Raw genomic sequence first — 15,350 nt, forward strand, 5'->3', positions numbered from 1 at the left:
TGTGCACTGTGCATAGTACATTGTACTAAAATGACCAAGACCTATGACAACTCGTGAAGCACTGTCTGGCGCCGGCAACTTACCCCTCCTTTGTTCAAGAAATTGATCTTGAGAACTTGCACTAAGTTCAAGATGTTGTGGCTGCTACACCAGGTCAACAAATCATCATAAGGAGAGCATTTCCACCATGTAAGATAATGCAAGGGATATTGTTAGTAATATAGGGGACCCAAGTTTTCCCCGCTTCTCTTCCAGTCAAGCTCCATCTAGGGACAGGTAGAATGTCCTGTGCTGTTGTATCCTATATAGTCTAAGAGATACTTACCCCCTCTCCAAGAATGCTCCATGGTGCATGTCTGTTGCCTGGACATCTGGCATCCGTCTCACATCATAGTTTTATCTTACAGCCAAACATAGCACGCCGGAGTTTGCCGGTGCGACGAGAAGTGTGACACTTCGGGAGTTACACTCTTTTGGGCCTAGCAAAAGATTGTATGGTAGGGATATATGAAAGATTGGCTTTTGTAAATGATTTTGGGGCTCACAAAGGATAATCTTTGTTGAGGATTTCGAAGCTTGTAATATATATTTTCAGCAGTACTATCTTTATTGATACATTATAATTAAATCTTTTAGATTCCCTTCTGACACTGGAGGATTTGTAATCTTTAGGGCTGGGCAGAAGGTTTTATGAAAGGGAATTCCACAGGCTCTGATTGGCTGGGAATTCTCTTTCGTACAACCTTCCGCCTGGCCCTAAAGATTACAAATCCTCCAGTGTCAGAAGGGAATCTAAAAGATTTAATTATAATGTATCAACAAAGATAATACTGCTGAAAATATATATTACAAGCTTCGAAATCCTCATCAAAGATTATCCTTTGTGAGCCCCAAAATCATTTACAAAAGCCAATCTTTCATATATCCCTACCATACAATCCTTTTCTAGGCCCAAAAGAGTGTAACTCCCGAAGTGCGATGCAATTCAAGGGTGCCAGAACCCCTCCCAAAGGAGGGGCATTAGTACATTCCGGGAGAAAAGCAGCAGTAGTCGGGCAAAGCCACGTATATTCGTCGCTGTCTCTCCCAAACAGTTACCAAGCATATTATGTCACAAATAGATGCTTTCATCCTCACTTCGAGGACACAGAAATCCCGGCAACGCGTTCTCTAGCTGAGCCATCTCAAAATGGACGCGCCTCTAATGAGCCCACGTGACTCCAAACCGTGTGAAATCCTCTATCACGGTTAGCATGGCACGACTAGATTCAGACTACAAAGTCTCCGGCCACAAGGTTCCATCCAGCTCGCGGGCACCACACTCTGCTACTTCTAACTTCTGGCTTTTTCATCGAACACGCAATGCCGGACAACATGGTATACCTGGCTCCACCGCTAATGGAGCAAGGCCACTCGGAAGAGCTGGACGAGTCCGGTCGGACGTTGGGCGCAACGTTCTCTGCTTGGGACAACTCTGTTGCTATATTCGTGGCACCAAACGTGCGTCTGGTACTTAACCCTTTTTCATTGCCGTCTCTGACAAGCCCAATAGCAAACACCACTGAAAGCGGGAGAGTCGTCTCGCTGGGCTGAAGTTCCTGTATATTTCGCGAACCCGCACCGCCCACCAGACGCTGTACGACGCAAGGTGAGTCTTCACGTACATCCGCCGACTACCAGACACGAGAAAGTTAGCTAGTTTATATCCGATGGGGGTCTGGTGTTTGACTTGCTCGCCGATCTGCGAAAGCAGGCTGCCGCGGAAAGTCTTGATGACTGGTACGTGATTGTGACACGTTTTCCAGGCTGAGGATCTCTCCTAAACTGCGTATAGGATTGAGGACCCCAGATTCCAAGATGCCATGCATGCGAAATGCACTGATCTCGTCAATGTGGCTGAGGCGTCGTGGCTTGACGCTTGCGTAGGGAAATCCGTGAATGATACTGCCGTACGACGTGCTAATTGGAACCCAGAATCCTCCTCGAGGCGAGGAACTACAATATGACGCCGAGCACTATCGCAGTCTTTATACCTGCCTCTCGTTGGCAATGTTGTTATACGCACCAGGCCCCGCAAGTGCACGATTACCTGTCGGGGATGACCTTCTGGAATGGCTCAATATGCATTACATAGCGCCCTCTACCGAAGAGGGTGACCACCTTAGCAATTTAGACTCACCCTGGGAAGACGAGACGTTCTGGCCGTATCTTACTCGGTTTGTCTATTCTTTTCACCACTTCTATTACCATCTAATCATGTCTCAGTGCCGTGCTACGGGGCCTCACGAAGGCATCTATATTCTTTTTAGAATGTTTGTCCCGGCATCCCTCGACTTTCCTACAGGAATTATCGCAGAAACTGATTCCGCTTGTGCAATCCCACCCTCGGGTACGAGACTACACGTCTCTGCATGAATTTATGCGTGCATCGCCTCGGTGGAAGGAGAAAATACGAGCTCTACGCGTTGAAATGGGTTTAGTACCTGACGACGCAAGGGATGACGGGTTCGAAAACTGGTGGGACCGATTTAGTGACATACTGAGTATCATGGAGGGTCGAGTCGACGTCATCAAACATGTTTGCAAAGAGCTTGACGGTGATTGGAAGGAGATCTGTGCCGTCTATGCCATCTTCGTGCAGCCTACATTGCACAGAACGGAATTACCGTGAGTGTTTTCCCTTATTGCTCGATATCGGTTGTCACGAGCTTCCAGGGAGCTCGTGGTGGAAATAATGGATGAGATGCCACCCGACCCGACGGACCTAGAAGACACTATTCATGTGGCGCTTATGCGCGCTCAACCTCGGGAAGCGTTAGCCTGTTCAGCTCGTCTCGATCCATGGTTAGCAGCACATTTGGCAGTCGTATTGGAATTACTAGAGAATCTATCAAATACACGCAGTGAAGAGTGAGCGATGCAAAGATTCTTGCCACGAGCCTGTCCTGATATTTCGATTTGTTTTTAAGCTCCGAGTTATCAGTCGCAGAATATTACATTCTCTCATACGCAGAATATCTGCGCTCTGATCCGACACTCTGGCGATGGACCGTCTCGTACCTTTGCAGCTGCGGCAATATCGGGAAGCGCCTGGCCGATGAAGTTCTTATCCGAGTGCCTCTATGGCACGGGTTGGGTGACGATTCTTCCGACACCACTACGTCTACGTCAAAAAATTTGACCAGACCGGAAAGGATTGAGATGAGGCTCAACGAGCTCATGCAAGTGTGCAAAGATTACGAAAGGGTGGCGGCCATGAGGTTGATATACAAAGTATGTTCCGACTGCCTCGCTGCCGTTCCCCTTAACAGATCGATAATCAGATCGGCGCCGATGAGCTGGCGAAGTTGAAGGCGTACGTTCTGGCGCTGGAATGCTATGCTCAAGCCGAAGATTGGCCGGGACTAGGGCGGTGCGTGGACATGGTTCTAGAAGAATACCTCTCAGGCGGTCCGTCGTTTCGTCTGATTCCGTTCCGTCTCAGCTGATTTATTCATAGGACCGGAGGAGTTCGTCTGCTTAGTGAAAAACATAGCCCCCTCGCTAAAACGACTAACAAACATACCCGAGGCACCAGGCATATTTGTACATCGGCTCAATTTTGCTGTGCGATATGCGGAGTTCCACGATAATCTGATGCGTAATATTTTCGATGACGCTGCAACCAATCTAGAGAATATGTTCCGGCAAGACGTTGCCCCTAAGTCGTGGTGGGCATTGCTACTTTGCGACTCTGTGGAGCTTCTGCAGCATGGTAAGAGCGAAATACATCTTTTTCCTTAGCTTGGCTAGACACTAAAATTTCTGGCGCGGAAGAATCTCCTTTATTCACGACGGCGGCAATCCACTTGTTCTTGCAGAAGTTGGAAGAAATCCACTTGAGAGTGGAACAGGGCTGGGTAGATGATTACCTGAATCTGTTGGCCAGGACAACGAAGGGGGGAGACACAAAAGATGCCGTCCAGCGGCTCAAAAGAGTACGGCTGGCTATTGCCCGCTATTATACCAAGTGCTCCGTGATAGATGTCGTAGGCAAAGGTGCTGCTAGGACGAATCTGTAAGCCTAATTTAATCAACGTTTTTAGTAGAGATGGGATAATTCTAGAGTGCGTTCCCGCGCAAAGCGGCCTGAGAGGAAGCAGGTCAGCAAGTGGTTTCCCTGATAAAACACACATGGGACGTCTCGTGGTACAGGTATAGTCCAAGTAATGATAGTGACAGACGGCCTGGGTGGTATCAATGTGCAAGGATATCGTCCACCAGTCCCTCAATGTCCATTGGGCATTCCTGCAGCGCACGCATCGCACGGATTGGGATTCTGCTCCATAATGACGTGCTGGTCCGCCATCATGCTTGCAATATAGTGAGCCCTATATTCTCAAATTCTTGGAGCTGAACGTACTTCTGACGACAAGTGCTCTGACAGTCGTGCTCGTCCCGCCGATGCATTTGGCTTAGGCTACAGTTGCGACCATTGCAATCGATCTAAGGTGATATGTAGTGAGTGCAGCCGACATATCCGTATGGTATGAACTCACTCTATGGTAGCCAGTGTTCACTCTGTGGCCGCAACTATAGTGCACGTACGTTATGATGTTATAGCACATTATCCGATGACAACTGATTCAGTGGAGCGGCGGCGAGGACAAATAGGCCGGGAAGTCGTATCTGCACCTTCTGGTTCGGCGAGTTATCCTTATAACTTGCATGTCCTCCTTCTATGGTGTCCGGCGTTTCCGGCGGCTGGTTCCTTGCAGCGGAAGGAGCGACGACATCTATGACCTCCCATAGGCTGGAGCAAGTAAGCCGGATCGATGAATCGCTGATTAGTCGCGAGTTCATTCCGGCAAGTACTGTGGACGACATCCGGATAGCCAAAGAGGTCATGAGAGTCGCTTCATGTCGGTACTTAATCTTGAACGTGAACACTGCCTGTGGCCTCACCGAGACTTTGACTTGGCGGCCAGCAGCGATAATTGAAGGCCACCGCGCAGAAACGCATAAGAAGTGCCGGTTATCCCCTCGGGGTGGGCCCTAATACTGCCTGAGTGGTGACTACCATGTCAGAAGCGCAGTTATAGAAACCCTATGTACGAGTTGCAGCTGCGACGGGATGTCAAATGACAATCCGAAACTAAACGATAGCATGGCGCAGATAGGGTTTCGATTCGACGCTGTTCCCACCAGATCGTCAGATTATATTCAGGGGATGTCTGCAGCGAGGATCCAGGATCGCGGGTCTCCTACAGATAGGTAGCTCCTGTGACATCGGACAGAAAATAAGCTTACCCGAGGCACTGAATTTAGGCACTGGCACAACACAGCCAGCAAAACCCACGCAAGACAAGGATCTCGCTGTTTATGTTGTTTATGTAGTGCAAAATCAATTTCAGTGCCAAAATCACAATCTCCGATGCAAAGATCTCCCGGAACATGTACGGCTCGAACAGGATTCTACTTCTGGATCGCGACGTCACGCCGTAAGTGCTCTTGTCCCTAAGAAGGATCGTAGCTACCACTAACTGAAAGCGCAACGTTGCCTACTAGTATGAGTGGGTTGGAGGGAATGAGAACCGACAGCTTCAACGGTCATACGGTGATGATCCCAAATGCGCCCTCATGGGCTCCTCGTGCTATGGCCGGACAAGTGTGTACAAACTTTACCATCCAACCGTAAATTCTGGGACGTTTTTGTCTAGGCCCCTTATACTTACTGCGAGAGACTCAGAATATGCGCACTGCTCTTTATAGCTAGGGAATGTCTCCAGATCAGGCCAACACTTGTGGTGACAATCATGAGCACTTCGGAATAGGCTTGAGCGGACAACGTGAGCTCATTCGCGCTTCGAGTTGACGGAGAAGCAGAAGGTAAGCTCAGCGGTTTCCTCTTTGGCCACAAAATGCAATCATACACGTACTGAAGTCTCGACTTCATAGGGATGAACGCTCCCTCCACCATCAGGCTTGCAGCACCGGTCATCCTGCCCACTGGCAGCCACGGTGCGTCGTGGCCCATTAGTGGTGCTACGGCCTGGCCTGGCTCGAAGCCCTGGGCTTCGGCCTGGCTTCATAGGGCTCGGGCTTGTCAGGAAGGCAACCCAGGCCATGCCGTCGGACTTTGGCCTGGCTCGGGCCTGGCTCGGGCTCAGGGCTTGCACGCAGGTGAGCAAACACCAGTTTGAGACGCTAGGCCAGGCCCTGTCCTCGGGCCTGAGCAGGGCTTTGGCCTGGCTCGGGCCCGCTGAGATAGGGCCTGGCCTGGCTTGGCTCGGGCTTAGAGCCAGGCCGGGTGCAACACTAAATGGTGCACACGAGCGCTGTCCCCGTTTAAGAAAATAGCAGAAGTTTATCCTAGATTCTCGAAAATGCCAGTGACGAATCCATCATCGACGCGACCACATGTGCGTCCAGGGTGGTATAAGACGGCACAGATAAGGCTCGAGCATGGTTTCGGAGATCAATCCGATCACTGTCCCGAGCTGCCTCTCACTAGAGCTGGTTCGACGGCGGGTGAGGGTGTGCGATGGCAAAGGATCTCCTTCTCGCCAGTCAGTCTAATGAAGTATCTTTGCGTGTTCACACAGAGATGGTCCGATATGGACCATACCTGTCCACAAGGCAAGCTATTTAATTGTTTTCGAGCCTCCGAGCCTACCATATCAATACAGACGAATGACACCTTCCGCTCTGTGCCAATATCGTCACTCACACGAGGCCAAAAGGCGTGTGCAGCCTGTTCAAGATAAGGCAGATCTGCGAGAGGCGGTCTCGTCCCAGATCGCGGGGTCGAGGTGATACGTATGACCACCGGAGCGGCACCTGGCATGAGAGTTACAGGAAGCTGCAGCTCCGTTCTTACTTTCTACGTGACGTTTAATATGCTATTCTCAGGACATGTTAGATATGGCGAGACATGGTCATGGAATGTAGGAGCTTGTCTGGTTCATGCTATCTTTGGTGCGGCTAATTCGGAATGACTCTTGTTGCCAGTGATTCCTAAGCTTGTACTGCGCCAGGATATGACAAGCTCAAGAAAATAGGTCCCGTGGCAAGAGGCGGGCCACATAAAATAAGCCTAGCGACCACTTCCGTAAAGCACCCGTAATAATTATATTTCATCTGATTTGAGGGGTCGAGCAGACTCGCAGTGATCAGTAGCACGCACTGGAGACCCCCAAAAAACGATGTGAACAGTGTTACGGGAGGATTGATCGCGTGCTGGTGCCATAATTGTTCCCTCCCGGCAGCCTCTAGGTTCGATGCGTTGAATATGTATTTCACGTCCACTGGAGGGTGTCGCTATTAAGCTCACGTGACCGCGCTGTCGGTGGAGCGTTCTTCGCTTCTCATTCCAAGTTCAGAGGCTGCACTGAACAAACAAGAAGGGTTAACATTCAACTCGAACGTTCCGTTCTACGATGGAGCAGGGATATAGTCTCGAAAACACAGCGAACTCAGCTGTAACGTATATTCTGCGTGGCTGGGCATCGGCGGTCTTCGCTTGTATCGGCGTACTTACGAAGTCTTCGTAATATTTCAGGATCCGGAGTCGGTGCGGGTACTGGTCACCTGGAGGTATGACAATGGCACGTTAGTGGCCTTCAATATGTCCGAGCTGACTCCCCGGATGTCTTCCGGTAGGATTGTATGCGTCTGTATCACAACTGTTGGATGATTCAAGTGACCAACATACAGCTGTTTCAGTGCGCACCTGGTGACAGCCTCGTGAAAAACTGGAGCTCCACGAACTTTTGAGGGCGAGAATCTGTGGATCTTGGAACCCGGGCAAAATAGTTGGGGCCGCCCAAACATATCCCTCACTCACCTTCCTCAGAGGTTACCCTTGACCTCTGCAGATCCCAGCGTCATTGTATGACAATATTCACGGCAGTCACAAGCATAATTCTGTCTCGCCGCGCACGTACGGTCCTGGGGCCCAAGTTGTACATCTTGGCACGTACTTCAGCTTCCTCGCAGTACATTTTTCGCACCATTTCCCTTGGAGGTATGATGTCTGGATGTCCGCTTTCTAGCCAGCTGCCAGCACGCTTTGTGTTGACTAACGGCCAAAATCCGATAGGAATGTCTGTTTTTTTCCGCAGAGCGGCGCTGACCAGGGGAATTGGCAGATTCTCACTAGAGTCGTGAGTCGCGACTCCCCAACGCTATCTGGTGGTGATGGGCTACCCTCTTGTCATCGGTCCAGTTAACACGTTCACCGGAGAAAGGGGACCGTTGGTCCGAATCTTCTGGAGAAAAATCACCGCCTGAAGGCGCCGTATCTGAGGGGAGTTCCGGACTCCGCACGTTTCAAGTGGAAATAGAAATAGGTGAGTATATTTCGTATAATTAACGAGAGAAATTATTCTCGTTTGTATTCGTCGCTGCAGGTTCTTCCGCGCCATACAGATGGCTCGGCAAAATCGACGGATATGGGCCGCATCGTTCACGATGGCACTAGCATTCTTCTTCTGGCATTCTTTCTGCGTCCTTCTTTGCACTCCGCGCTGCGAATATCTGCCAAACTAACTTTGAGTTTACCTGCACTCACGCGCCTGGATGCCACACGCCCAGCTGTCCTCCAGAACTCCCTCTCTGCTCCCAAAAACGGGCATACTATTGAAGACGCGAGACCGCATATCCTCTAAATTCTGCATATCACCACGGAGGGGCAAACGCCGTTCTGTCTTTGATTATACCGCCCGCTTGGTCACCGCCCTTGGCATTTTGTGACTGTCTTTCAACCAACGGCAGCGTCGAGCTCAACGCCCAGAAGTATTGTGAGCAGCTTTATCAGCACTCGGGTCTGGTCACTTCACGATGTCTCTCATCGTCCATGGAAGACGCTACGCAAGCCCGACCATTACTATGCTTTTTTCGTTTTCTGACGACATCCACGCTCATTCCCACTGACGCTACATGTGTCCATGGTGCGGAGAGAGATATCATTCCTTGCCTGCGAGGGGAGTAATGACGGTACTATTCTCCCTAAATGGTTGCCACGTCCGGGCTGTCATCAATCGCGATCGAGGTCGAAATCGTTCATTCTTAAAAGTTCGAGTGGAAAGCCGGCTGGGTTCGGCCACCGCTGCTTTCCGCAAGACGCCACAACAGGGACTTGTCGCAGTCGTCGGATGGGACGCGGGAAGCAGCCGGAAACTTGCTGGACGTTAGGTGGGAGCATGTTCCACGGGTATGCCTTATGTTGTGTTCGCACATTTGCTGGTGCGTATGCTTCCGATGACCGAAGTATTAACCCGTGGTCTAAACCGCAGTGAGATACTGACTATTTTCTGACCCTAGTCTCGGGCCTTCCAATCACCGACGTCTGATTGTATGAAGAACGAGGCACCGATAGGCATCACGTCGGCTACTCAGCGCTATGCCCCGATGCAGGATGCAGTCCGGGTGAGACTTCCTCACCCCTAACGACCGGTTGTTAACTATTCTGCATGGTTCGTTGCAGCGTGCAGTTGGACACTCTTACAAGATGGTCATGAATATGTGCGTTGAACAGTATTCATCGTATGACCGGTGCTGGTCTCTTGAAGGAGCGAAAAGAGGGGCGCCGTATTTCCAAAGCCGCGATCACGATCCGCATAAAGAAGGCCGGGGGGCATCCATCGCCCGAGGTGCCTGGTCATCATTATGTAGCAGGACTCCATAGGTACGGGAGTGCCAGCAAGTAGAAGCGGCAGCTTGTGCTATGTCCATGACCCCCTACGACCGGCGTGAAGTATCTGCATTCCGCCGGCGTCATGTGGATGTGTGAGCATCCTCAACCATAACATCACTATGTTTTCTAGACAGAGTCAATAACTCTGCCAATGCTTATAGCTCTGTTATAGATAGATGTCCCGGGCCAAAGCGTCGGCCTCGAAGATCTGGCAATGAAACCCTAACCATGAAACGTCGCTAACTCAATGGGCAAGAAGGCACCGAATCAACGAAGCTTCATGTAATCGACCACCGGAACCTCTGACATATGACAGAGATTCTACTACTCGGTCTCTCATTGCTCCGTTCATTCCCGGAAGTATCAATGCTATCACCGTTGACAGCCATTTGCAGTTCGATACTTAGGTCCACTTTGAGAAAAATCACACTCAGTCGGACTATGTCGGAGAAGGGAATTCAAGTCCACGAAGTACCCAAATCAGACCATCTGGACTTCTTTTCAGTCTTCCAACGTCCCTGGCGCCATCTCCGACGCACTCCGACTGTATGCGACTTTCGAAAGTGGCCTATCGATCTGCAAACGGCTGGAATGCTCACTCCATGCAATACCACGAACTCCAGCGGGCGGTTGCAGGTCGAGTTTGGCGAAGTGATATTCATTGTAACACCACGCTGCCCGCATTCCAGGGCTGTTAGGGCCTTCAATTCGTGCAGCAGTGATCACAGACGACCAAGTTATGGCCTCGGCTAGGTAACTTGCTATTAATGTCGGCTAGACGGCACTTCGCATCACCCTAGGCAGAATCTTCTCATACGAAGGTTGTAATGGAGCCGCCTGACTACCGAACTGGCTCGCGTCGGAAGCGTGTAGTTGGGCACTCACTAGAGGACGGTACAGTTGACCCATGATGCATGATGCCTACCTGCTGACAGTGTCGCTATTGACGTCCCGGGACTCGTTGGGACAGCTTCCTGTTGCTCGGGCATTCTGAGCTAACAGCATTGCGGCCGTGCCGGTCTGATCTCATCCGCCTTTTTCTGTCATCTACATAATCAGACCGCCCCAACTTCGCATTTGCAGTCAGATGGAGTCAATGAACTTGGTGCCCAGAAGTCAGTGCGTCTAGGGTCAGCTCTCGTATTAGCACACTCAAGTCTGCCATGGACGTACGCAGCTATAAGAAACTACATCTTCACCGCGTCAAGTCTTTGGATAGACAACGCTAGACATATTCTTGAGGATGCAAATCTTGGGTCAAAGCAGTGATGGTCTATAGACTCTCTAAACACACGGGTTTCAATCGTAAATATATGGTTTATAATTTCCACCGAGATGGGGCCTATACATCCCTCAGATGCAGGGCACGACCGTCCCCTGTATTCCAGCTAAATAGCCAGAGGGAGGTGACTTGATGTGGATCAGCAGGGGTAAAGTCCCTCTAGCGCATATGCGGCTGTGTCCCACTCATTGGAGCAGTCCTACGATCATCAATTTTACACGAATCTATGCGACACTGTTGACTCGACGTGAAGCACGAATAGTAAAATATAATCACGCACCTCTAACGCCATGTCACGGTTACCTGGGATTGTGCCAGGTTGTACAATTGTGAACAAACGTGATATCGGGAGACGTATACCCTTGACTCCATATACATCTTAGTGCCTCACATAATAGTGGATAGTAATCCGTCGCTCCTTCATCATGAAGGAAGATTTGCCACAAGTGTCTTGATGTGATTGTCGACCGAGAGCTCGAGGATGCGCCTCCACTCGGATTCGAACCCGAGGACATGCGCTACGTACCAAATTCCCACGGCCTGCCGTCGCGAAGCGGTCTCCCGTGTCCGGCTTCCTCTGAAGCTCGAGAGGTCCTGCCACAGCCATGTCGGACGACGGGGGAGCAGCTGCCTGGGCGAACGTCCCCGGCAGCGACTACGAACATCACAATCCTGGTTCGCCGCACTCTCCTACTCGGTATCCTTATGGTGGCTCGCTGTCTGAAGCTCACCACCGGTCGCTGTCTCGGGACTCCTTAACAGCCGAAGGGTCGTCCAGCAGTATCCCATTACCACCGACCAAACCGACGTCGCCTGCCCCGAGGTCGAGCTCTGAATCGCATGGCTGGTCGTCAACGACGAAGTGGAGGGAGAGCGCGCAGGTTACGCTCGAAAGGCGAGATACCTACTCGACCCTGCCTACCGAAGCAGCACCAAGCATTGTCGAGCCGAACTTTGATGAGAATATCCTTAGAGCGCTGTGCGACTTAGATGTAAGATATATGCACTGGAATGAGGATGGCATAGACCTCACTCATGCTGGTTGTGTAGTGTTCAGTGCCGTTGCTATTAGACCGAATAAAGCAAAGCATGGTGTCATGTAAAGTTAGTACCTTTACGGCCTTGTTCTGAAGCTCGGCATGAATAAATAATATTCGGCTAGGAAGCGGCCACATTTCTGCGGAAGCGAGCGGCCATAGAGGAAGAGTATGGGAGGAATATGCAGAAACTAGCAAGAACATCCTCTGACGTGTATGCAACTGCTGATGCAAAGGCGGGGTAAGCGTACTTTCCGCTATCATGCTAATGACTGCTAAGCCGGGTATAGGTCATTCGTCCATGCATGGCAAATGTCCATGAAGATTCATGAAGTTCTGGCTGAAAATAGACTTAAGTTTGCGCAGCGGCTGAACGAAATGAGCGAAGAACTGCTGAATCTAATAAAGGAAGTGGACAAGAACCGGAAACAGGTGCGCATTCCTTCCTTCATTCACTCCACGCGTCGGTGTTCTGAAGCACCCCAGACCAAAGACTTGGCCAGTAGATACGAGCGTGCCCTGCAAGACTCAGAGTCGATAACTGAGAAGAGCAAGAGCCGCTTCGACATGACCGCGGAAGAATTAGAGAGGCTTCTCTTGCAAAAGGAGGGTGAGTCTTTCAAGGAGAACGCCGTCCAACTGCGATCGCCGGGCGGTGGAGGAAAACGCGTGATCGGCAAGGTAGCTGCAAAGGGTGGCTTGCTGCTGAAAGGCAAGAACCCAGGAAACGTATGCATACATATAGTCTTCTGCCGCGACCATGCCCATGGTATCTGATATCCTCTTAGTTGGCACGGCAAGAAGACGATGTCCGGGCGCGGATGTCACAAGCCTCCGACACTTACCGCAAAGCCGTCACGGAGACCCAGACTATCCGCCAAGAATACTTCAACTTCCAACTGCCCAGGATATTGCGAGTCCGTACATGCATCTCCTCTCTGGCTCGAAGCGCTGAATCAATTCAGGGTTCACTTGTTGTATATAGGCTTTGAAAGAATGCAACGACGAAATAGACCTAGGGACGCAGTATCACTTGTCACGATACGCCTTCATATTCGAGACGGTGGTGCTTGGGGATGGGACTACCCTGTCGCCCATTGGTATCGAAGATGGTGCGTCTGGGTATTCGTGACGAAGTCGTTAATTCCCTGACTGTTCTTATGGCAGGTCCAGGACTGAAAGGGACCATCGAGACCATTGACAATCGCTCCGATTTCAAGGTGTACATGCAAAACTATGCGTACGCACACGGAGGAGCGAACTATCGCGGTCCCCGGCGAGAAGGACCTGCCGAGCAGGGCTTCGTACGTCTCCACCACCCGGTGCAATCTGTATCGCCCCAATTTTGACTTGCCCACCTTGCTTCTCAGGTGCCCCCGCTATTGAATCTAGGTGACCGCTCAAACCAACAGCAACAGCTCCAGTCCGGGTACACGAGCGGCAGCTCCCCCGGCGCGTCGACCTCGGCGGTGCACGACCGGGGCCGGCCGACGTTTGGCGTGGACCTCGCGGAGCAGATGGCGCGAGACAACGTCGAGGTTCCACCGATCATGGAGAAATGCTGCGAGGCGATCGAGAAGTACGGGCTGCGCTCGCAGGGGATCTACAGGATCAGTGGGACGGTGACGAAAGTGAACAGGCTAAAGGAAAAGCTGGATAAAGGTGCGTGCTGTGCGTTTTGTCGATATGCTGGGCGCTGAGGCTGAGGGTGGTGGGAGATTTGGATTCGGTCAATTTGGATGCGGAGGAGTGGTCCTCGGATATCAATAATGTGACGAGCGTGCTGAAGCTGTGGCTGCGAGAGCTGCCGGATCCGCTGTTCACGCAGGAGTTGCATCAAGGGTTCATTGATGCCGCTAGTGAGTACCCCGTCTCTTTAGCAGAGTAAACTAAATATTCATGAATCTTTGTACCAGAAATCGAGAATGACAGGTTGAGGCATATCCGGCTGCACGAGCGCGTGAACGACCTACCCGACGCGAACTATGCGACACTGAAATATCTCATGGGGCATTTGCACAGGTCCGTCTCTCACCGCAATTCCACTCTTTGCATGCACGCTGACGTCCGGTGGGGCGAGCAGGATAGTGGAGTACGAGACGGTTAACCAGATGTCGGTGTCGAACCTGGCGATCGTGTTCGGGCCGACGCTGTTTGGGCAGAACGCCAGTGGCCAGATGGCGGATGCGTCGTGGCAGAACAAGGTGCGCTTGTTCCTTCCCTTGCTTCTGTCCCGGTGCTCAGTGTACTCTTCTTAGGCTATTGAGACCATATTGGAGCACTATGCGGACATATTTGTGGACGAGGCGGACGGCGCGTAATTTATCAATCAACGTCTGGTAACCTGTTCTTTATGTATCAGTTCCGGTTCCGGTATACCCGAAGACACACTCCCCCCCTTCCCTGACTCAATCACAGCTAAGTTCTACTTTACGGGCGTTTCCTCACACTGTGGACTGTACCGGTATTTTCTACGATAGATCAAAAGTGACCTCTCGATGGGGTGCACTAGTTAGTTTATTTAGTTAGGTCATCGCTTACGCGTCGCACTGGGTTCTGAATGTATTTACGGAGGAAACGGAATGACAAGCAACGGCCATAAATTGCTTGTGACAGCCATCATCTCAATAACATACAACCGACTCGGACCCACCCGACGCTACAGATACTTGCTGACCCAGATCTCCTCCTTGCTGAGGAACAACCACTCCATCTTGCTGGGGAAGACGACGCGCGCGAGGGCGGGGCACGCGCGCGCGTAGGTCGCGCAGAGGGAGTGCTCCTCGGCGGGCTGCGCGCGGCCGACGACGTCCGTCGGGGACAGATCGAGCTCGATGAGCAGCGGGAACGCGCCGAGGACGGGGGTGAGCGCGGCGAGGAGCGCCTGTGTGGTTCGGGGAGCGACGTGAGCGTGGAGGGCCGGGAAGGGGAGGGCACTTACGATCCCGCTGAGCGCAAAGTGCAGCGTGTGCCGCAGCGCGAGGCGCACGCGCAGGACGCGCACGCGCGTGAGCGCGCGGGAGACGTCGCGCAGGAGCACGGGCGTGACGCTCACGCCGCCGAGGTCGAGCTCCGCGAGCGGGCGTTTCCCGGCGGCGAGCGCGGCGAGCTCGCGCGCGCGCGGGGCGCTCGTCAGCGCGAGGCTGCGCACGCTGCGTGCGGGGAGGAGCGACGCGGCGGCGGGCGCGGGGCCGCGGAAGGACGCGAGGCGCGGGAGCGCGGCGGCGGGGAGGGCGAGGGGGTGCGCGTAGTCGGGGAGGTGGAGGTGCGTGAGGGAGGGGTGCGCGGCGAGGAAGGCGGGAGCGCGGGGAGGCGCGGGGCGAGGCCGGCGAGGCGTGAGCGCGGTGAGCGCGGG

At 52.2% G+C, this 15,350-nt stretch overlaps 4 protein-coding genes across 4 annotated transcripts in view; 2 read left to right on the forward strand and 2 right to left on the reverse strand.

The window, feature by feature from the left end:
* Positions 1-1,289: 1,289 nt before the first annotated feature.
* GLOTRDRAFT_75564 (uncharacterized protein) lies at positions 1,290-4,104 on the forward strand. The gene is made up of 11 exons (XM_007867210.1): positions 1,290-1,500; positions 1,553-1,648; positions 1,700-1,779; positions 1,835-1,922; positions 1,975-2,216; positions 2,266-2,667; positions 2,716-2,910; positions 2,970-3,273; positions 3,324-3,450; positions 3,500-3,754; positions 3,817-4,104. Exons 1-11 carry the CDS (start codon positions 1,363-1,365, stop codon positions 4,059-4,061), a joined length of 2,172 nt encoding a protein of 723 aa, XP_007865401.1. The 5' UTR covers positions 1,290-1,362; the 3' UTR covers positions 4,062-4,104.
* Positions 4,105-4,267: 163 nt separating this feature from the next.
* GLOTRDRAFT_39806 (uncharacterized protein) lies at positions 4,268-4,607 on the reverse strand (the record flags this gene model as incomplete). The annotated part of the gene is made up of 3 exons (XM_007866608.1): positions 4,268-4,352; positions 4,403-4,485; positions 4,539-4,607. 3 exons carry the CDS (start codon positions 4,605-4,607, stop codon positions 4,268-4,270), a joined length of 237 nt encoding a protein of 78 aa, XP_007864799.1.
* Positions 4,608-11,563: 6,956 nt separating this feature from the next.
* Positions 11,564-14,582, forward strand: GLOTRDRAFT_121076 (RhoGAP-domain-containing protein; the record flags this gene model as incomplete). Its single annotated transcript, XM_007867211.1, has 13 exons — positions 11,564-11,950; positions 12,009-12,062; positions 12,121-12,236; positions 12,286-12,427; positions 12,482-12,724; positions 12,784-12,912; positions 12,981-13,107; positions 13,163-13,299; positions 13,366-13,657; positions 13,714-13,854; positions 13,912-14,017; positions 14,079-14,199; positions 14,254-14,582. The coding sequence occupies 13 exons, from the start codon at positions 11,564-11,566 to the stop codon at positions 14,314-14,316; spliced, it is 2,058 nt and encodes a 685-aa protein (XP_007865402.1). The 3' UTR covers positions 14,317-14,582.
* Positions 14,583-14,654: 72 nt separating this feature from the next.
* Positions 14,655-15,350, reverse strand: part of GLOTRDRAFT_121077 (uncharacterized protein) — a gene marked incomplete at its 3' end in the record, with an annotated part of 2,002 nt that continues 1,306 nt past the window's right edge. The window contains exons 3-4 of the mRNA XM_007867212.1: positions 14,937-15,147; positions 14,655-14,879 (exon numbers count right to left, since the gene is read on the reverse strand). Of these exons, the coding sequence (XP_007865403.1) occupies positions 14,655-14,879; positions 14,937-15,147 (436 nt within the window). The remainder of the gene's footprint in view (positions 14,880-14,936; positions 15,148-15,350) is intronic.

Source organism: Gloeophyllum trabeum, assembly GCF_000344685.1.
Source record: "Gloeophyllum trabeum ATCC 11539 unplaced genomic scaffold GLOTRscaffold_00005, whole genome shotgun sequence".
NCBI lineage: Eukaryota > Fungi > Basidiomycota > Agaricomycetes > Gloeophyllales > Gloeophyllaceae > Gloeophyllum > Gloeophyllum trabeum.

Bases quoted from the DNA above. Each gene is read 5' to 3' on its own strand.
- GLOTRDRAFT_75564 (XM_007867210.1), top strand. From the start codon at position 1,363: ATGCCGGACAACATGGTATACCTGGCTCCACCGCTAATGGAGCAAGGC. The intron at 2,668-2,715 runs GTGAGTGTTTTC...ACGAGCTTCCAG, and splicing joins TTGCACAGAACGGAATTACC to GGAGCTCGTGGTGGAAATAA. The intron at 3,755-3,816 runs GTAAGAGCGAAA...CTGGCGCGGAAG, and splicing joins TGTGGAGCTTCTGCAGCATG to AATCTCCTTTATTCACGACG.